This window comes from Hemiscyllium ocellatum, chromosome 25 (assembly GCF_020745735.1).
Source record: "Hemiscyllium ocellatum isolate sHemOce1 chromosome 25, sHemOce1.pat.X.cur, whole genome shotgun sequence".
NCBI lineage: Eukaryota > Metazoa > Chordata > Chondrichthyes > Orectolobiformes > Hemiscylliidae > Hemiscyllium > Hemiscyllium ocellatum.
In genome coordinates, this window is record NC_083425.1 from 55,469,265 (window position 1) to 55,492,365 (window position 23,101).

General features: G+C 42.0%; 1 protein-coding gene across 3 annotated transcripts in view; it reads right to left on the reverse strand.

The window, feature by feature from the left end:
- Window positions 1-10,073: 10,073 nt before the first annotated feature.
- Window positions 10,074-23,101, reverse strand: part of si:ch211-250n8.1 (uncharacterized) — a 70,924-nt gene continuing 57,896 nt past the window's right edge. For all 3 annotated transcript variants that reach the window (XM_060844637.1, XM_060844636.1, XM_060844635.1), the window contains 4 exons: window positions 22,777-22,836; window positions 22,099-22,181; window positions 19,366-19,460; window positions 10,074-13,427 (listed from right to left, as the gene is read on the reverse strand). In XM_060844637.1, the coding sequence (XP_060700620.1) occupies window positions 13,393-13,427; window positions 19,366-19,460; window positions 22,099-22,181; window positions 22,777-22,836 (273 nt within the window). In that variant the 3' untranslated portion in view covers window positions 10,074-13,392. The remainder of the gene's footprint in view (window positions 13,428-19,365; window positions 19,461-22,098; window positions 22,182-22,776; window positions 22,837-23,101) is intronic.

Sequence of the window (23,101 nt, forward strand, 5' to 3'; positions counted from 1 at the left end):
GCCTGTTTGTCAGATATGTGGAACAGTCCATTTTCCACAGTTACACTGTCACCACTCCCCACCTGTTCCTCCGCTACATCAATGACATCAGCGCTACCTCGTTCTCCCATGAGGAGGTTGAACAGTTAATCAATTTTACCAACACCTTCCACCCCGACCTCAAATTCACCTGGACCATCTCAGCAACTTCCCTCCCCTTCCTGGACTTCTCCATCACCATCTCTGGCAACTAACTAACCACAGACATCTACTACAAGCCCAATGACTCCCACAGCTACCTAAACTACACCTCTTCCCACCCTATCTCCTGTAAAAATGCCATCCCTTATTCCCAATTCCTCCACCTCCACCATTTCTGTTCCCAGGATGACCAATTCCACCTCAGAAAGTCCCAGGTAGCCTTCCTCCACGATTGCAACTTCCCTTCCTACGTAGTTGATGAATGCTGTCCAGTGCATCTCCTCCACTTCACGCACCACTGCCCTTGAACCCCATCCCTCCCAACACAACAAGGACAGAACCCCCAGTCCTCACCTTCCACTCCACCAATCTCCGCATACAACACTTCGTCCTCCACCACTTCTGCCATCTTCAAACGGACCCCACTACCAGAGATACATTTCCCTCCCCACCCCTATCAACATTCCAAAATGACTATTCATCAGGTCCACGCCCCCCACCAGCCCACACCCAACTCCTGGCACCTTTCCCTGCCACTGCAGGAAATGCAAAACTTGCGCCCACTCCATTCCCCTCACCTCTGTCCAAGGCCCCAAGGAATCCTTCCGCATCCATCAGAAATTCACCTGCACCTCTGCCAATGTCATCTACTGCCTCTGTTACACCTGGTGTGGTCCCCTCTACATCTGCGAGACAGAACGCCTTCTTGCAGATCATTTCAGAGAACATCTCTGGGACACCTGCACCCACCGACCCCTTCCACTTCGTCAACGAAATGCTGGTCCTGGGCTGCCTCCACTGTCAAACTGTTACCACCCAACGCTTGGACGAGGAATGCCTCATTCTGTCTTGGGACCCTGCAGCCACACGGGATAAATGTGGATTTTAACAGCCTCATTTCCCCTTCCCCCACGTTATCCCAGTCCCAAGTCTCCAACTCGGCACTGCCCTCCAGACCCTTCCGTCACTGCCCCTCTAACCTATCACCTTCTCCCTCACCTTCATCCATGTATTGCTTTCTCAACCAACTCCCCCCAACTCAACCCCCTCCCATTTATCTCTCAGCCTCCCAGCCCACAAGCCTCATTCCTGATAAAGAACCTATGCCTGAAACATCGATTCTCCTGCTCCTTGGATGCTGCCTGACTGCTATGCTTTTCTAGCACCACACTCACCATTCTGATCTCCAGCATCTGCAGTCCGCACTTTCTCCTCCAATTCATTCCTAAATCTGCTCCCTCTAATTTTGAGACTATGCCCTCTTGTCTTTCACCTGCCAGTGGCAACATCCTCTCTATTCCCTTCATAATTTTTTATGTTTCTATAAAATTGCCCCTCATTTTTCTAAATTGCAATAAACATAATCCCAATTTACTCAGTCTTTCCTCACATGCCAACTCTCTCAACTCTGTAATCAACCGAGTGAACTTCCTCTGCACACCCTCTCATGCCAGTACAACCTTTTCTTGAGACCAAAACGCAATACTCCAGCTGTGGTCTCACCCGTACTTTGTACAGCTGCAACATAACCTCCCTGCTTTTAAACGCAATCCTTTTAGCAATGAAGGACAAAATTATATCTGCCCTCCTAATTACCTGTTGTACCTGCAGACCAACCCTCTAAGAGTCATGCACAAGGGCACCCAGATCCCTCTGCTTAGCAGCATTCTGCAACTTTTTACCATTGAAGTAATAATCCTTTTTACTGTTACTCCTACCAAACTGGATGACTTCACATTTATTAACATTGTTTTCCATCTGCTAGACGTTTGCCTGCTCACTTGAAGTATCGATATCCATAGAACATGGAATATTACAGCACAGTACAGGCCCTTCAGCCCTCGATGTTGCGCTGACCTGTGAAAATAATCTGATGCCCATCTAACCTACACCATTCCGTTATTATCCACATGTATGTCCATTGCGAGTCAACTACTGTTGCAGGCAGGCCGTTCCATGCCCCTACTACTCTGAGTGAAGAAATTACCCTTAATAACTGTCCTAAATTTATTACACCTCAACTTAATGCTATGTCCAGTCATGTTAGCCTTCATCATCTGAGGAAAAAGGCTCTCACTGTCCATCCTATCTAACCCTCTGATTAAGCCACCTCTCAACCTTCTTCTCTCCAACAGAAAATAGCCTCAGTTCCCTCAGCCTTTCCTCGTAAGACCTTCCTTCCATACCAGGCAATATCCTAGTAAATCTCCTCTGAACCCTTTCCAAAGCTTTCAATCCTTCCTATAATGCAATGACCAGAACTGCATGCAATACTCCAGGTGTGGCCTTACCAGTGTCTTGTACAGCTGAAACATGACCCCGTAGCTCCGAAACCCAATCCCCTTATCAATAAATGCCAACACATCTTTTCCCTTCATAATTTTTTATGTTTCTATAAGATTTCCGCCCGCACCCCCCTCCCATGCTAAATTGCAATTAATATAATGCCTTTATAAAACTCCATCAATCTGCGTGGCAACTTTCAGGGATTTATGTAACATTTACACTGCCAAGAATTTTACCATTGGCCCAACACTCTGCATTCCTGATATTTCTTTCAAAGTGAACTACCTTACACTTTTCTGCATTAAACTCCATTTCCACTTCTCAGCCCAGCTCTGCGTCTTATCTGTGTCCCAATGTAACCCACAGCATCATTCAGCACTAGCCACAACTCTGCCTACTTTAGTGTCAGCTGCAAATTTACTAACCCATCCGTCTACGCCCACCTCCAGATCATTGATAAAAATGACAAACGCCAGCAGTCCCAAAACAGATCCTTGCGGCACACCATTGGTAAGTGAGCTCCAGGATGAACATTTCCCATCAACCACCAATCTCTGTCTTCATTCAGCTAGCCAATTTCTGATCCAAACCGTTAAATCACCTTCAATGCCAAAATTACATATTTTGTGCAATAGCCTACCGTGTAGAACCTTATCAAACACCTTATTAAAGTCCATATACACCACATCAACTGTTTTACCTTCATTCACTTGTTTTTGTCACCCTTCACAAAACTGTGTTGACTATCCCAAATCAAATGATTCCTTTCCAGATGATTAAAAATCCTATCTTTTATAACCTTTTCTGACACCTTACCACAACCAAAGTAAGGTCCACTGACCTATAATTACCAGAGTTGTCCCAACTCCCTTTCTTAAACAAGGGAACAGCATTTGCTATCCTCCAGTTTTTTGGCACTACTGTCGACAATGACAAAGATCAAAGCCAAAGGCTCTTAATTCTCCTCTCTGGCTTCCCAGAGAATCCAAGATAAATCCCATCCGGCCCCAGGGTCTTATCTATTTTCAGATCTTCCAAAATTGCTAAAACCTTCTCTTTGTCAACTTCAATCCCATCTCATCCCGTAGCCTGTATCTTCGTATTCTCACTAACATTGCCCTTTTCCAATGTGAATACTGATGAAAAGTTTTCATTAAGCGCTTCCCCTATATCCTCAGATTCCACACACAATTTTCCCTTACTATCTTTGATTGGCCCTAATCTTACTCCAGTCATTCTTCTATTCCTGATATACCTTTAGAAGGTCTAAGGGTTTTCCCTTGACCCCATCCACCAAGAGCTTCGCACGTCCCCTCCTGACTCTTCTTAGCTCTCTCTTTAGATCTTTTCTCCCTAACTGAGCCTTCACGCCTCATCCTCACATAAGCCTTCTTCTTCCTCTTGACAAGAACTTCAACGTCTTTACTAAACCATGGCGCCATGGTTCCCTCTCTCGACAGTTACCTCCCTGCCTGATAGGTATATACTTACCAAGGACCCACAGTAGCTGTTCCTTGAATAAGCTCCACATTTCAAGTGTGTCCATCCCCTGCAGTTTCCTTCCCCATTCTATGCATCCTAAATCTTGCTTAATTGCATCATAATTGCCTTTCCTCCAGTTATACCTCTTTCCCTGTGGTATATACTGATCCCTGCCCACTGCTATTGTAAACAAAGCAGAATTATGGTCACTATCACCAAAGTGCTCTCCTACCTCCAAATCTAATACCTGGCTGGATTGATTCCCCAGTACCAAATCCAACATGGCATCACCTCTTGTTGGACTGTCTACATACTGTGTCAGAAAACCCTCCTCAACCCTCCTTGAACAAAAATTCCTCTGCAAAGTTTCACAGTCCTCTGCGTGCTTTGCTCTGCTACTCATCTTAGTGTCATCTGCAAACTTTGACACACGGTCCCCAACTCCAAGTCATCTCTATAAATTGTGAATAATTGTGGTCCCAACACTGATTCCTGAGGCACATCATTATGCCCCACTCTTTGCTTCCTATTAGTCATCCGATCTTCTATCTATGCTAATACTTTCTTTGTAACGTTACGCATCTATATCTTATGCAGCAGCCTGTTATGCGGCACCGCGTCAAAGGCCTTTTGGAAATCTGGGTACACCACATCCACTGGTTTGCCGCTGTCCACCTTGCTTGCAATGTCTTCATAGAATTCCAAAAGATTAGTTAAGCTAACCAAACCTGATTTTCCTTTGAGTTTTCTAGTGATGACTAATCCGGAGGCTGATCATGTTAATTGGGAGAAAGTGAGGCCTGCAGATGCTGGAGAGTCAAGAGATGAAAAACATGGCGCAGGAAATGCACAGATCAGGCAGCATCCGAGGAGGAGAATCAACCAAGCCCTTCATCAAGAATGTAATTTCATGTTAAGTCCCTACCCAACCTGCTGGACCATACCGCTCCATCTTTTGTATGAAAATGACAGTTTCATTCTCTCAACTTGGAAACTCTGCAGCCCCTCAGCGACATCCTTGACCTGGTCTCCAGGGAGGCAAAACACCACCTTTGATTCAAGTTTGTAGCAACAAAAACATCTAGTTCCCTAACTAGTGAATATCCTATCTATGGCTTTTCTAGCCTTTGTTGTGAGATCCTCTAAAGCTATGAGAGTCCAAATATTGACCGGCAATTCCAAAGGATTGGCTCTGTCTGCACTCTCAGTGAATGGAGGGGGTTTCCTCCGGGTGCTCCAGTTCCCTCCCACAGTTGAAAGGTATGATGATTAGATGGACTAGCCATGCTAAATTGTCCATACTGACTAGGGATGTGTAGGTTAGGTGATTTCAAATGGAAAATGCAGGGATGGGTGGGTCTGTGTGGGATGTTCTTCGGAGGGTTAGTGTGGACTTGATGGGCCAAATGGCCTACTTCCACACCATGAATTCTATACTGGGCACCCATTCCCTCTCTCTCGACATTTACAGAGGTAGCAGCTTCAATAAAAATGTTAGATCCGTAGCTGTCAGTGTCATTGATGCACCACTGTGGCACCAACTGCTGCTCAGGTTTTGAAAATGAGGTCAAGCTGCTGCAACTGACATTTTCTGCACAAATGGACATCTCGGGCGCTCAGATAGGATATGAACGCCCAAGGTTGGAACAACCTGACTTTTCCATTTATAATTAATAACCTTCTTATGACTAATTAAACTTACTGCTTCTAATGTTACCTCTGCCAACAAAGCTTTTCCAAAACCATAGTCCTTATGACCAACAAACCTTGCCAATACTGACTACCTATTTTTGCAAATCACAAGACACAGTAACTGCTCACTTTTCACAATGTATTACAGTTACTTTGTCTTTTGAAACTCCCAGGAGTTTAACATAATCGCTAAGCAGTGATATTCACTAACCAATTTAATGAGTTAATTAACAATATTACAAAATAATTAACATAGATGCTTAATTAATTTAGGTATTTGCAATTGCTTATTGTCCTCCTTTCTCCCAGTCTCCTATCAGGCATGAACTGCCTCTGCATCACCCTTTCATCCACTTGCCTGACTGATGCTGACTGCAGCTGAAAATGTGTTGCTGGTTAAAGCGCAGCAGGTCAGGCAGCATCCAAGGAACAGGAAATTCAACGTTTCGGGCATAAGCCCATTCCTGATGAAGGGCTTATGCCCGAAACGTCAAATTTCCTGTTCCTTGGATGCTGCCTGACCTGCTGCGCTTTAACCAGCAACACATTTTCAGCTCTGATCTCCAGCATCTGCAGACCTCACTTTTTATTTGATGCTGACTGCATCCTCTTTTCACATGCTCTTCTGACATTGTTTAATTTTAACATCTTGTGGCCTGGAATATGTTGTTTTTGAACTTCATTGCATTAAGATCCCCTGTCCCCTGATTATCTTTTACTTTACGATTACAGATTTGCAATGCACCCTTGTGCAATTCGAGATCTAAATTGGTTTTATGCCTAACTGCTTGCGCAATGTATTTTTCCAGGAAGGTCTCACAAAAACATTCTTCAAAACCATCTTTGCTAATTGGATTGATTAGTTAAAACAAATATTTTTAAAACCTACACAATTATTAGTCACTTTGCTGCAAACTGCAAATCTTTTCTTGGTCAATGATTTGACTGGTAGGTGACTAATGAATTATTCCACCAACACTTTGACTTATTGCTAAACTTTCTGTTCTGAGCCAACATGCCAAGATCCTGTTTCAGACCAGTAATTTCTTGAAAGCTGTGAACCCTGTAATGATAGTTGAGCTCAAACTGGGGTGAGTTTAGCTGTCTTCTGTCAATTCGGTGTGGTAGGTAATGTATTACACTAAATTACATTGGGATGGTTGGCGGTGGCTGGGGGTGGGGAGAGATTCTGAAAGGTTAAGACCATAAGACATAGGAATGGAAGTAAGGCCATTCGGCCCATCGAATCCAGTCCGCCATTCAATCATGGCTGATGGGCATTTCAACTCCACTTACCCACATTCTCCCCGCAGCCCTTAATTCCTCGAGACAACAAGAATCTATCAATCTCTGCCTTGAAGACATTTAGTGTCCCGGCCTCCACTGCACTCTGTGGCAATGAATTCCACAGGCCCACCACTCTCTGGCTGAAGAACCAGGTCTGTCTTTGGATAAAGGAGGCAACTAAATGTTCAAAAGCTGTTAATGCTAAACAAAATGAAATCTTGAGAACTTACTCCTGAACGAGGCATACAGAATATGGTGGAGGTTATGAATCAAAACAATCAAATGCACCTAACACTTATTCTTTGCAGGAGAAACTGAATATGCAGTTTTTAAAAAAATTACACAACAGCATCATCTTTACCTACTCAGTTGAATTTTTGAAAAATATAGGATATTTACTTTCTGGTTTTGCCATGTGAGATTCTTCAATTGGCTTGGCTGTTTACCATCACAGCTTAAATCACATCACAGCCGCAGGATGCCTGGAGATCTCTTGATTTTGCTTCAGATTCAAATTAACATTAGAGAAGAGGAAATCCATGACAGAGAATGTTAGACAGCTTTCTTCCAGGACAGCAGCAGTTATCCATTACTCTCAGTGGAATATACAAGTCTGAATTATAATCAGTCATGGTACTGCAGAGTTGGCTGGTTAAATACATGATCCACCATATCCAGCCATCGAGTGTTTGTCATACCTGCTTGAGCTTTCCTGTAATAATGATGATTGCCATTTCAAACTCTTCATAGAAAATCTATTTGAACAAGTATCATGGCAATTGTTTTGTTACATTTTTCAAAAATTGGATTCTTTTTGTCATAATGGGAACATTTGATATTTCACACAAAATAAAATTCCGGAGTCAAAGAGCCTGCATCAGTCATCAAAATACAGGACACTGTCATAAACGTACTTACACATCAAAAATGCCTGAAATAGTCACACGTTATAGACATAATATTGCAGCATTAAAATGGAAAATTCTTGTCAGCGCAATGTTTTTGTGGATTATAAACAGAGAAGTATGGGCAAGTATAGGATCCTTCAGTAGCATCCTTTGGATTTCTGCACTGCGCTGTAGACTCCAGAAAAGGCGGTCAGTTTCACAACAGTGAACATTAATAGTGTTGATGTCAATACTACCACATTATCTTACATCTCCAGGTGTTTTGTATTGTGGGAACAAGTATCCAAGGTATATGGCTTTTGAAGAAGGAATAGTCAGAAGCTATGCACCTCCCAAGTACTAATAAAACAGGAAGGAGAAAGGGTTTATGTTCCTGCAGTCAGGAATTTAAGTAACCAGAGCAGGGAAGGCAAGTTAACAGTGACTATATTTAGTCTTAGTGCCACATTCTAGTGAATATAGGAATAGGAGGATTAAAAAGGTAATGTCTGGCTGATGAAATGGTGCAGGAGTATCACTTCATGTTAGTGAGAGAGTGAGACCAATTCTGAGGCATGAGGAACTCATTCAAATTTGCTGTGTCTCAATAGTACTGTCTACAATCTATTGCAGGAGATTGAGTAAAGCTGTGGAGAAGGATTTGAACTAAGAACAAAAATAAATGCTGGAAATCACAGCAGGTCATGCACATTGGTGGAGAGAGAGCAAGCCAATGTTTGACTCTAAATGACTCTTCAGCATCTTTCACATTACTGCTGAACTTGGATATGCTGAACATGTGTGTTTCATGCACAAGGACCTCCAAGTTTTCTGCGAGCTCTCCCAATTTAAATGATATTCAGCTCATTTTCTGCTAAAAGACTTTACCCACATCGTTTTCCCACATTATATCCCATGCACCAAGGTTTTGCTCACTCATTTATCCGCTATATCCCTCTGCAGACTATTTTTGTCATCTTCACCATTTACCTTCCCACTTTATTTTGTGTGATCCATAAACTTCGCTATACCACATTTTCTCGTCCAAATCATAAAATACATTTTATAATAATTGTGGCCCCAGCACTGATTCCTGTGGCACTCCACTTGTTACAAATTGCCATTCTGAACATGTTCCCTTTATTCAAACTGTCTTTAATTAGTCAATCTTCTATCTGTGCTAATGCACAGATTGACTACCTTCAATACCATGGGTTATCTTATGTGCATTACCTTATTGTTTTATGGAAATTCAAATATATTACATCTGCTGTTTCCCCTTTATTTATCCTGATTGTTTACTTCCTTTAAGAACTCGAAGCAATTCCCCCTTCATGAAAGGTCATGTTATGTTTAGATTACTTACAGTGTGGAAACAGGCCCTTCGGCCCAACAAATCTACACCGACCCGCTGAAGCGCACCCATCCAGACCCATTCCCATACATTTACCCCTGTACCTAACACTACAGGCAATTTAGCATGGCCAATTCACCTACCTGCATATTTTTGGACTGTGGGAGGAAACCGGAGCACCCGGAGGAAACTCACGCAGACACGGGGAGAATGTGCAAACTCCACACAGTCGCCTGAGGCGGGAATTGAACCCGGGTCTCTGGCACTGTGAGGCAGCAGTGCTAACCACTGTGCCACCGTGCCGCCCACAAATATGTTATGTATTTCTAAATGTCAATTTACATCCTTTTTAATGTACTCCAACATTTCCCAATTGATAGACATTAAGCAAACAGTTTCTGTTTTTGCTGCTGCTATTAGCAAGCCTATCAGCATCAAACAGGGAGAGAAACAGCCTATGATTGGAGAAACAGTGCCCTCTGGATTTGTCAGTCACTTTTTGGTGACACGCCTTTTAACAGTGAGTTCACAACATGGATAAACATCCAGGGTGGGCCAGATTCTGATTCCATGCAGTAGCTGGACAAGCCAGTGTTAAATTAAGCCCTGTCTACCCTCCCAGATTGATGCAAAAGGTTCCGTGATATAGTTTCAAAGATCAGTGTGTTATTGTGGTGTCTTGGCCTATATTTATCCCATGACTAACATCACTAAAGCACATTATCTTCTTGTTGCCTGTGGGAGCATTGCTGTGACACACTTTCTTGTCTTGAACGCACTATGACAATGATGACTCTTTAAAAGTATATCAATAGCTGCATAATGCATTGCTGCTGAGGTTGTGTGTGGGATCATGAATACAAGATATTATTAAATACAACACATTTTTTCCTTTCTCCATCATTTATTGAAGGCTGGCTGGTTGCCTACAATTACAATACATAACTGTACATAATGCAATACCCAAAGTCTTCATACTTAGAATCATAGAACTGTAACAACAAATAACCTCATTCAGCTTGTCTCGTGTGTGTTACCTCTTTCTAACACCAACTCACCTAGTCCTACTTCCCCACCTTTCCTTGTAAACTTTCAAAGTTTTTTGCTCTTCTGTTAAATACTTAATTTTCTTTTGAATTCTCTCTTATTTTCCCTTACCCAGAGAAGCACATAAATAAACATATTTATTACACAAAATGATCTTTGCCGCACCACCTCCTCAGCCTTTACAGACAGAAGGGAAATTTGTTCATTGACATTCAAAAGAACTGCATTGCAAGCTGGCATGGATGCTCAGTGCCAATTTTCTCCCCTTCACACCATGTGCAAACACATAGCAGAAGACAGTTTCACAGTCAATGACTGCAGTCTGCAATTACACCCAAGCCTGTGTTACAAACAGAAATGTACAGAAGACTTATTATTTAACCACATAATGCATCACAGCTGAGCAGGATCCTTTTATCATCATGCACAAAGCCTAATCAAGAACAGAATATCAGCCCTTTGTCCCTATCCATCATTCAATCAGATCATGACAGGATCTGTCCTGTAGTATTAGAATCATTGAATAATAGAGAATAATTGAATTATAGAATCCCTACAGTATGGCCATTTGAGCCATCGAGTCCACACAGACCCTCTGAACCATCCAGACCTACCTCCTAATCTTTCCCTGCAAACCTGCATTTCCTGTGGCTAATCCACCTAGTCTGCACATCTTTGGACTGTGGGAGGACACTGCAGCACCCAGACGAAATCCATGCAGACATGGGAGAATGTTACTTTGGAATTGGAGTGTGTTTTCCCACTTGAGATCGCCCATCTGTGCCTGTGCCGTTTCATGAGCATGCACAAGCAACCTCGGTGACAGATTAAATCCTGCTTCTTTAAGTGTACCAGAGACACCACAAATACTAACATACAAGTTACAACAATCAAAGGTGGCCTTTTCTGATATTGTATGGTACATTTTACAGCTGGTGCCATAAGATTTGGTTACATTTGACATTTATTATGTCTTACTCAAACTAAAAATCAATTATTTATTTCAATATTCCCAGTGTGCGCCAAGTTTTCAATCTAGACACTCCATTAAAGCAAGTGAGATCATTGAGAATATTCCAAATGAGGCACTTCTTGCAGCAGCCTTCTACACCAGCCACAGCAGCACTGGGGGATGTGACACTGTGTATGTAGTGTTCCACCTAGTGGTGACATTGGTCACAAACACAGCCTTTTGAAATAGCAGTTTATTGTTGTTCACTTGTAGCTGTAGGTGATAGTGCAATAAGAAGCAGAAAAAAAGTATTTGTAAATAAAAACAGTCAATTGTTTGTCTGTAGCTGTTTCTAAATCCCAAGAACCTCTCTCTCAGCCAGGAACCTCAAATGTGTCCAAATCCATTTATCTGCCTTTGTTTCTGTAACACATTGCCCAACAAGATCTATCCATTTTATTTCTGACATTTTAAATTGATCCTCAGTCTCAGTAGCGTTATTTTAAAAAAAAAAGGTGTGTTCCAGATTTCCCTTTGTATCAATAAGTGCTTCTTGATATCAGCTCTAAATGACCTGGCTCTGAGTTTAGATTAAGTTCCTTATTTTGAATTCCTTCACCATCAGGAGTAGTTTTTAAAGCTACCATATAAAATTCTTTAATCATCTTAGACATTTCAATTAGATCACATCCTGTGACCTCCTACACTCAAGCAAGCTATCCTGATGAGATTATAGTGTTGCTGGAAAAGCACAGCAGTTCAGGCATCATCCGAGAAGCAGGAAACTTGACGTTTCAGGCAAAAGCCCTTCATCAGGAATCCCTATGCCCAGCTGTACCACAAGAGAGCCCCTTGAATACATTTTAAAAATATAATGTAGTTTCCTACTCAACTGCCATCACACACCTGTGGAGCATGTGGGACTTGAACCCAGACCTCCTATTCCAGGGTGTGAAAGTGCCAGTGTTGGACTGGGGTGAAACACGTCAGAAGTCACACGACACCAGATTATAGTCCAACAGGTTTATTTGAAATCACACAAGCTTTCAGAATGCAGCCACTTTGTTAGCTGCCTCTTGCTGCAGCATTCTGAAAGCTTGTGTGGTTTCAAATAAACCTGTTGGAATAAACCCAACAGGTTTATTGACTTCTGACTTTATCCTAATCCAGGGGTAAGGCTCCACCACTACACCTTGATTACTTTCTATGTTAATTTGTTTCATGGGTTCAGCTGTTGCCATTGTCCCTATGCGCTGAAGAAAGATGCAGGGAATACAGGCTCTTTTTGTGCATCATTGCCACATTCTCTTCACTTTGGAGAGGCCCACTCGGGTTTCGATACAGGGGCGTGAAACACTACCTTTCCTTATAATCCCCACGCTTCCCCCAAACATTGTTTTATGTAACACCCCTACCCTCCAAAAGAAATGGTGAAACATTCTAAATACCCTTCAAAGTCCCCGCCCAAAAACAATAAAACATTATAACTAACCCCCACCCAAACAGTGAAACATCAGAACTAGGCCCCACACCCTACCTGTAAATGTCAATCATTGTGCAGCTTGTTCCAGTCGGTATGTGAAGTTTTTATACTCTGCCCAAGTAAAATGTGACTAAAAACCAAATACCACCGACTCTGCCACAAGGGGCATCAGATGGCAGACCATATTGTGTTACAATTGGAGGCACTACTGGCAGCTACATGTGTTATTGGTCCAATGAGGAGACAGATTAAGAACATCACATGACAGTGCAAATAGAATAGGTGATCTTGGCAGTAAGAATGGAGGTGGGAATAGTGCAAATTCATTTCCCAGCCACTATCCTGAGGTAGAGAAAGAGAACAGTGTCCCAGTAATTTCAATGCATGTACTCCACTGGCTGCAAGAAACAGTTTTAATAACCTTCTACTTTGTGTTTCAAATCTGCAGCTATTTCTCCTTACTCAGAGGATCCCGTCACATCAGCAGTAATGGCTCCATTGTACTTAGAAACACGTAGAGACCCTCCTGAGTCCTACCCTTCTCTCTATCATATTCACACTTGCTGCACATTAGTGGGTCCTCCGTGTCAGATGCAGCCTTTGTTGGTGATGTTCGGTGTTGATTTTGAGGAGTCTGTCTTACCACAGCATTTCCGGACAGTCTTTGCAGCATATATACCCAATCAGACGAGTTAACTATACAACAAGGTGACAAAGTCAGCTGACAACTTCCATTATGGTGTCACACGAACCACTCAGTATGTCGGAATCCTGCAGCTGAAAGGTCAGAAGGACAGGAGTTTAATCAAGGAAAGACCAAGTCTATTGATATGCAATTAACTTCTTCCCAGAAACCTCCTTCGGAGTAAGGTCCAAAGGAGGGTCACTGGGCTGTGTTTTTATTCAAAGGGAATGGAGATAGGCTAGAAACAAAAGGTGTGTCTATTGAGCTGCAAGAAAAATAAAAAAAAAATACAAGGGAAAAAAGCCAACAATTTTGGGGTCAAAGTTTATGATCTGGAATCGTTAAACTCCAAGTTGAGTGTGGAAGGCTGTAAAATACTCGACTGAAAGATGAGCTGCTACTGCATGATATTGACTGGAACAATGCAGGAGACCAAGGACAGAGGTATCAACGTCAATACAAGACAAAAATTAAATGATAGGAAAAATGATAGGGAAAGTGGGGAGGCGGAGGGGGAAGATAGCTGAGAGTGAAATAGATGGATGGAGGTGGGAGTAAAGTGATAGGTCAGATGGGAGGATGGAGTGAATAGGTGGGAAGGAAGATTGACAGAAGACATGGGTCATGAGGATGGTGCTGAGTTGGAAGGTTGGGGTAAGGTGGAGGGGAGAGGAAATGAGGAAATTGGTGAAGTCCACATTGATGCTTTGGGGTTGAAGGGTTCAGAGGCAAAAGATTGTTCTTCCTCCACGCATCGGGGTGGCAATAAGGAGGCCCAGGCAGAGTGGTGGGGGGTTGAAATGTTTGGCCACGGGGCAGTGGGGTTGCTTGGTATGGGTGTCCCGGAGATGTTCTCTGAAGTGCTCTGCGAGAAGGCGTCCAGTCTCCCAGATATAAAGGAGACCGCATCGGGAGCAACAGATACAGTAAATGACGCGTGGGAGTGCAGGCAAAACTCTGACGGATGTGGAAGACTCCTTTGGGGCCTTGTACGGAGGTGAGAGGGGAGGTCTGGGCACAGGTTTTGCAAATGCTGTGGCAGGGGAAGGTGCCAGAAGGGGAGGGTGGCTTGTTAGGGAGCGTGGGCCTGACATGGAGGACTTGCCCAATCTGCATTTGATCTCCTCAATGTAGAGGAGATTGCATTGTGAACAATGAGTACAATGTGGTCTTCTCTACACTGGGGAGACCAGACACAGATCAGGTGACTGTTTCAAGCGACCCTTGCTTTCTAGTTTTCGGTCCAAAGTGATCATCTCACAATTGCTTACATTGATCTCCATTTTTGCCTATTTATTGATAACTTTGTAATTTTATGCTGACACCAACAAATTTGGTCATGTAATTTTCTAACCCATCATCTAAACTGTTAGTAAATGCAGTGAATAGTTGAGGTTACAACACGAATCCTTGTGGGACACCATATCACATCCTGCCAATTAGGAAATGTGCCTATTATCTGTAATCTCTGGTTTCTGTTATTCAGTTCGAGTCTAAACCAGGTCAATAATTACCATTTAATTCCAAGAGGTTTAACTTTAGCAAACGATCTGTTATGAGGAACTCTATTAAATCTCTTCAGCAAACCAAAAATATCCCTCTGTCTGGTATTTTAATTACCTCTTCAAATGAATTCAATCAGATTTATCAGGCATGACCTCTCCTTTACAAATTCATGCTGATTTTCTCTCACCAGCTGAAAGTCAAGGTGATCAGCTACTCTGTCTCTAATGATAGAGCAACAACAATTTCAGGCAATACAATAGGCTAACTGTTCCATAATTCCTTTGCTTAACTTTTCAAACAGGCAGTGTAAGTCTAGAGTCACTTCCATCAGGCAGGACAAAGCAATGGAGAATGGGGTGGTTAGGTAAGGGCAGTAAATGCTGGCCCAGAAAGCAATACCCACGTCCCATTTACAAATAATAAACATAATTAGAAGCAAAATAATATTTACTTTAAAATGATGAAAAATGTTCAAATTATTCATTACATTTGAATAAAATTGAAATGATAGATATTGCGATGTCAAATCTTACCAGGGAACCACCCACAGAAACAAAATGTTTACAATGAACAACACACTGCTTGTACTGGTAAGGTGTAGTCTAGCACCTACACAACGTTGGTGAACGATGTTGAACTGTGGTCACTATCACCACGAGTTATATCAGTGTACACATTAAGTGTTTGATATTGCTTACCCTAACCATAATAAATTTTATTCAGATGTAGTTATGTTTATTTCCGTTATTGACTGTAACACTGGAGGCTTATGTGAGCCTTTTAACCTGAAAAACAAATCACTGACTCAATCAGAAATGACCAAAACTCCATGCTTGTCCCCATCAAACTCAGGCTAACATTGGCTGCTCATGCTCAATTTATTAACGAAATTCAAACCCCGCATATCACTTCACAGCACTCCAAAATCCCAGCCAATTGGTGTCCTAGCTTTTTCTCTTTCGGGTCTAAGGATACTTTAATTTGGCACGCTTCACTGGATGTGGTGAAACAACGTGGCGATGCCTCATTTCAGTGGAAGCTGCTTTCCTTTTGTTTGTGATGACGATGATTTATGCAATGATTTGTTTAAAAGGCAGGTTTTCAGGACCAATTTTCTCAAAAAGGCAGCAGAATTTTTGCCCCCTCCACCTCCACATCTTACTGCTCCAGACAGCAGCTTAGTGGTTGTGTTATTCATGGATAGAAACTATCTGGGGATGCACTGCTGTTTAGTGCCAGTAACTACTCCAGTAGCAATACCAAGCTTCTGTTCATTTTGTTTCACAAGGTCATTCAAATCAGGAGCGGGAATAGACCATACTGCCTTTCAAGCCTGCTCGGTATTCCAAAAGATCATGGCCAATCCAATTATAGCTTCAACTCCGACTTTCCTTCCTGCCCTCATGATTCTCAACTCCCTTGAAGATCAATAAGTTGTCTAACTCAGGCTTGAATATATTCATAGACTCAGCCTCCGCTCCTCTCTGGAGAAGCAAATCCTGAAAACTAAATAATCTGACAGAAAAAAAAATTCTACGCATCTCCATCTTATATGGGAGACATTTTCTTTTAAACTATGTCCTTATAGGGAAACATCCTCTCAATGTTCACCCAGTCACATTCCCCCAGTTTCCAGTAAGATTCATCCCATTCCTCTAAGCTCCTATAACTTTAAGTCCAATGGCTTAAGCTTTTCTCACAAAATTACATCCTTAACACAGGCATCAGTCCCGTGAACCTTCTCCAAACTGTTTATAATGCCGTTACATCCTTCTATAAATATGGAAATCAGAACTGTACACAATACATCAGTTGCAATCTCATTAAGACTTTGTAGACTTGAAACAATTCCTTATTTTAGTACTTCATTCTCCTTGCAATAAAAATCAACAAGACATTTGCCTTCCAAATCACATACTATACCTTTGTAAAAACTTGATTTATTCATGCATACTATACTCAGATCCTTCAGCACTACAGATGTCTGCCGTCTCTTACTGAAAATATACTGTTTTCCTATTCTTCCTCCCTAAGAGGTCAAGCTTATACTTCCAATATACTACATCTGCCAAGTACAGGTAGACAACCCTTTATCCGAAATACCAAAATCCGAAAAGTTCCAAAATCCCAAAAAGTTTTTTGTGAAGTTTTTATTGCATTAACAAGGCTGCTTGGTGTGCAAACAGATAAACCAACTCCACATCCACTCGATGCCTGTCCCTCAGATGTGATGTGGGGGGGGTGGCCCAGCACTGGCAGGCCGTAATTCTCTGTCTCAGAGCGTGGTACTCACAGTGAGTCTGCTGCTCGGTAAGGCTTTTTAAAAATTTCATCATGGAACTGTCACTTCTTCCAAAATTCGAAAAAAACTCTGAATTCTGAAAACCAGCTGGTCCTGAGCATTTCAGATAAAGGATTGTGTACCTGTATTTGCCCACTCACTTTACCTGACTACATCCCTTTGCAGACTCTTGGTGTCCCCTGCACAACTTGCATTCCTGCCTAACTTTGTGAATTTGATTCAACATTCGTTTCCTTGGTATGACTGGCACAGTGAGTGTTAACTATCAACTATCCTGTAAATATGACACAAAGTATTTATTCATCATGACTGCCATTTCTTGATCACTGACAATTTCACCATTATCAATTTTCAAGGGCACACTTGCTTCTCATCATTTGTTCCTATTATTACATTATTTTGTAATAATTTTGTTGATTCTGATACGTTTGCAAGATTCTTTGATACTCCCTTTCCTGTTTTTGTATTTTTGCATGTTATTTTTAGTCCTATGTTGTCTCTTACATCTTAACTGTCCCTGGCTGTACTTTTGGGTCAGTAGAATCCTTGTCTTTTGGGGTATCAATGGTTCCATGTGATGGCAAATGCCTTTCTGAACACTTTCCTCTGATTACCCATTAAGAGTTGCCCAGTTTACTGTCTGTGTCTTGTTCCAATTAAGATTGCCTTATTTAAATTTAAAATCTTCATAAGTGTGCTGCACTTCCGTCTTTCAAACACAACATTGAACTCAATCATATTATGACCACTATTAAACAGGTGTTTATGTGCTGTTAGCTAAATCTGGCTCATTACTATATCTAAAGGTGCTAAAGGGATCAAAGGATGTGGAGGGAAAACAGGAACGGGCTACTGAATTGGATCATCAGCCATGATCATAATGAATGGTGGAGCAGGCTCAAATGGTCCAAATGGCAGCCTCCTGCTCTATTTTTCTGTGTATCTATGTTTTCTGAAACAATCATCTAAACTATTTTTTCCAGTTGAGTTCTTTCCCCACACAATCATCTTCACCACTTACTATTCAGATTCCTTATAAACACCCTGTTCTGTGACAGCTCAGAAACCTGTTCCAGGAAAGAACCACCAGAATGATTCATTCTGCCAGGACCCAGATCCCTCATGGAGACCATCACAGTGGTAAACTTCCTTGTTTGTATGATGGTGTCATTTTCCTTGAAATGGACTCTCTCTTTCACTTCAACCCTCTCCCCTACTCGGATTATCCCTGTACTGATTTGCACAAGGCTTGGTTAAATGATCCAGAATTAGAATCCCTGTTCTGTCATATAGCTCAGAGTTAATGTACTATCTGAATAAGATCCATTGTCTGCTCTTGCCTATTTACTGATCTCACAATGAGTGAATCTCCCTCTCCCCTCTCCAATCATCTTGCAAACGGTTTGACAAATGTTTCACTCTGACATCAGGTAGCATACAAAATGTTTGGGACTCTTGCAAAGAAAACATACTAACCACACTCTTAATTTTGTTTTTATACAATTACCACATTGTGCTTGTGCTTCTGTTTTCCTCCTCCTATTCCATCTCTCTATTTTGGACAGCTTCCTGCATCCTGCTCCAAAGAGCTTTGAACCAATTTCTGACTGTCCTTCTGATAGATTAACATTTTATTCTGATTGATAGCAAGCACATTGTATTTGCCAGATGAGGATTAGTTTCCTCATTCCCCATTTCTTCTGGGTTCACCTTACCCTGTACACTATCGTGATTCCATCATTTGGAACCACAAGATGGACTGAAGTCTGCAGCAAACGTTCCAGGCGGTCTTCCCCACATCTTATGTGTCTGACTGTCTTCATCTCACACTCCAGTCAAAGACTTCTGAGCCAATGAAATTCCAGATGGAAACACCGACTTTGCTCAGGACAGTTTTCCTGTCAAAAACTCTTATGACCTGCTCTCAGTCTAATTAATGATCTTTACAAGTTTTACTTTGTTTTCTTTTCTTTTGCAACAACTCAACTTGCAGCAGGAAACACAAACATGTCATGTACTGACTGCCTCAAGCATCTACTACAAATATTCGAAGTGAATTCCCACTTCAACCAAATTCCCAACTTCAGCATTCTGTAAGCATACACTCTTCACCAACATTCTGGGCAACTGGTTTTACTAAGATCAAATGTTGTTTGCTCCATCTGTGAAGAATGAAGATGATTTCTTTCTACTGTATGGGCACATATCCTCAAAACACTTACCTATCCTCAGAATAATTTCATTGGCCTCCTCAACAAAGTTGGACTCATACACCAAACAGTCGAAAGATGTTGTCTGAGGTGTTTCTGGGGAGTTCCTGAAATGAAGCAATCCCCTCTTAACATAAGAAGCTCTCACAAGGATTTCAAATACTACAGTGAGTTGAAGTACAACATTGAATCATGTTTAACATTATTTGAGATTAAGAAATGTTCCCGGGTTCCATGTGTTTTTTTTTATTTACATTGACTGAACCAGCGTTCGCTGACTGTTCCTAGTTGCCCTTGAGAAAGTGATGGTGAGCTGCTTTCTTGAACCTCTGAGGGAGATACAAAACTTTGACCCAGTAACACTAAAGGAACAACAATACATTTCCAAGTCAGGATGGTGAGCGGCTCATATCTTCTGCCTTCATCCTTCTAGATAGAAATGATTGTAGGTTTGGAGGGTGCTGTCTAAGCTTTGGTGCATTTCTGCAGTGCATCTTGTGGATGGAACACACTTATGCTATGGAGTGTTGATGGTGGAGGGAATGAATGCTTGTGGAGGCCAGTCAAGTGGGCTAATTTGACAGAATCATAAAGCACAGAAACAGGCTTCTCGACTCAACTCATCCATATCAAACAATTTCCTAAACTGAACTGGTTCCATTTGTCCTGGATGGTGTCAAGCTTCTTGAGTGTTGTTGATGCTGCATCCATCCATTTGGGGAGTATTTCACCATACTACTGACTTGTGCCTTGTAGATGGTGAACAGGTTCTGGGGAGTCAAGAGGCAAGTTACTCACTGGATTATTCCTCGCCTCTGACCTGCTCTTATAGCCTCTGTGCTTATATGGCTGGTCTAGTTCAATTACTGGTTAATGGTAATGCTCAGGACATTGGAAGTGGGGGAGTTCAGTGATGGTAATGCTGTTGAATGTTGAGGGATGATGGCTAGATTGTAGCTTGTTGAACATGGTTATTACCTGGCATTTATGTGACAATCCCAATAAGGTGATCATCCCTTTCATATTTCTCAGTTCCACCCAAATAACTTCCCAGAGGAATATCCTCCCTCAGCACAGGGAGGACATTCTATCCCTTATCAAAAACATCACTCCCCCTCCTCTCTTGCCTCCCTTTCTATCCTTCCTGTAGCATTTGTATCCTGGAACATTAAGCTGCCAGTCCTGCCCATCCCTGAGCCATGTTTCTGTAATTGCTATGATATCCCAGTCCCATGTTCCTAACCATGCCCTGAGTTCATCTTCGAGTAAAAAATGAGGTCTGCAGATGCTGGAGATCACAGCTGCAAATGTGTTGCTGGTCAAAGCACAGCAGGTTAGGCAGCATCTCAGGAATAGAGAATTCGACGTTTCGAGCATAAGCCCTTCCTGATGAAGGGCTTATGCTCGAAACGTCGAATTCTCTATTCCTGAGATGCTGCCTAACCTGCTGTGCTTTGACCAGCAACACATTTGCACCTGAGTTCATCTGCCTTCCCTGTTAGGCCTCTTGTATTGAAATAAATGCAGTTTAATTTATTAGTCCTACCTTGACCCTGCCTGCCCTGACTCGCTTCTGTTCTCAACTGTACCAGTCTCAGATCGATCTCTTTCCTCACTATCTCCCTGGGTCCCCCCACCCTCCTGTCAGTTTCTTTCTTTCTGTCCTGCTCTGACCTCACCATGTACTTTCTTTCTCTGGACCTCTTCCTTTTTAAAACTGGTGTTTTAACCTTTTTTCCTCCAAAGTTCCACATTACCCAGAATTGTTGCTAAACAGGTGCTGCCTGATACACTGCTGCTAATACCTTCCATCACTTTACTGATGATCGAGAGTAGACTTTTGGGGTGTCAGTTGGATGGATTGGATTTATCCTGCATTTTGTGTACAGGGAATACCTCGGCAATCTTCCATATTGTCAGGTAAATGCAAGTATGTTAGCTGAACTAGAACATCTTGGCTGCAGAAGTGGCAAGCTCTGAAGCAAAATTCTTTAGGATTATTGCCAGAATGTTGTCATGGCCCACAGACTTTGCAGTATCCAGTGCTGCCAAATGTTTCTTGATATCATGTGGAATGAATCGAATTGGCTAAAGACAGGAATTTGTGTTGCTGGAGACCACTGGAGGTGGTCTAATACTTAATACTTTGCTATTACTTCCTGGAATAATCAAACTATATTTAAGTTATTCAAGATTTACTGCCAGATTCTGAGCATGAATTATGTGCTTAAGACTTAAGGTATGAGGTTTTAATCCACATGTCAAAGTGTTAACACCCACTGAGCCACAGCTACCAGAGGAGGCCTATTCTTTGCTATGTACCCAATTCCGGGGCAGTGACAGTAATGTAGGAAGAAGGAATACCATTGTCTTTTTTTAAAAAGAACTTTCCCTGCTTCATCCTGTTTCAAATGTGAACCATGTTGTGCATAGCCATGACGGCCACTTTACAGAACAGTGGCTAACCGGGGGAGCGTAACGACCTGCTAACCGGGGGAGCGTAACGACCTGCTAACCGGGGGAGCGTAACGACCTGCTAACCGGGGATGGTAATAATCTGAGTGAAAGTTTGTGTCCAGATTCCATCACCAACCCCCTCACCCCTTGCATTCTTCAGGTGAGGTGCAGACCTCACACTTCATAGTACAGAAAGCAACTGCCTGCCAACACTATAATAGTCTCAATGGCCAGGCCAAGGATCAAGTCTACCTTTGGCCATGTATTGGTGCAATTTGTTCTACTTACGCCACACAGTAAGCAAAGAGGGTCCTCCTGTTTAACCGGTGTCCCACTGAAGAGATCTCAGGGAAGTGATGATGAAAAAGGACCTGTAAAAGAAACAATATCATCACCAAGTTTGTTGAGATTGTTGTAATTGTCTTACTGGAAATAAACAAAGCAATAGACAAACATTGTCTGCATTTGTACAGCTGGCTCAAAGTGACATGAAATTTCTGTAATCGGTGGAATACAACCTTCAGCAGCAGATTCTGAATGAACGTTTGTGCATTATTTTGAGAAAGGGTATATATTTGCAAGCGAAGAGTGTGTACATATGAGTGAGATAGAGGGGAGTTTGTGTGAGACAGTGTGTGTATATATGAGAGCTAGTGTACAAGAGTATGTGCAAATGTGACAGTGAGAGAGAGGAGGGTCTGTCTGTGTGTGAAAGAGAAAAAGAGAGAAAGTGACTAAAGGAGAGAGTGTGTAAGAGAAAGAAAGAGTGTGCCTGTCTGGGAAAGTATTTAACCTGTGCTGTAGCTCACTCAATGTTTAATGGGACATTGCAGAGGGATAGTCATAACCTTTGTTTTACCTGTACTAGGAATATGTGATGCTCACTATTATAACTTTCCTCACCCTATTGTGCGCCTAATTGACATTTTATCTTAAACAACAACATTTTGATAGTGCAGCAATTACCTGTGTCGAGTTGTATTTTAAGCAGATCACTTCGGTTTCTTTGACATCGAACAACACCTCCTAACAAAGGCAAATGGGATGGACAAAGTTGAACTAATTCAGTATTAATATAACCTGCTACAGTAGGATAAAGTGTATTCAGAAGTTTTTAACATTTTCAAGATTTATTTAAATAAAAATTTAAAGTTTCTGGTTTTTGTTTAAACGGTTGTTCCATTGTCTTCTGTAAGAATGGCATATCATTGCTGAGAGTACACTTATCTGTGTGGAAAAGTCTAATTCATTGTGGTTTTAATATCTAAAGGTAACTGAAACTTTGCCATTT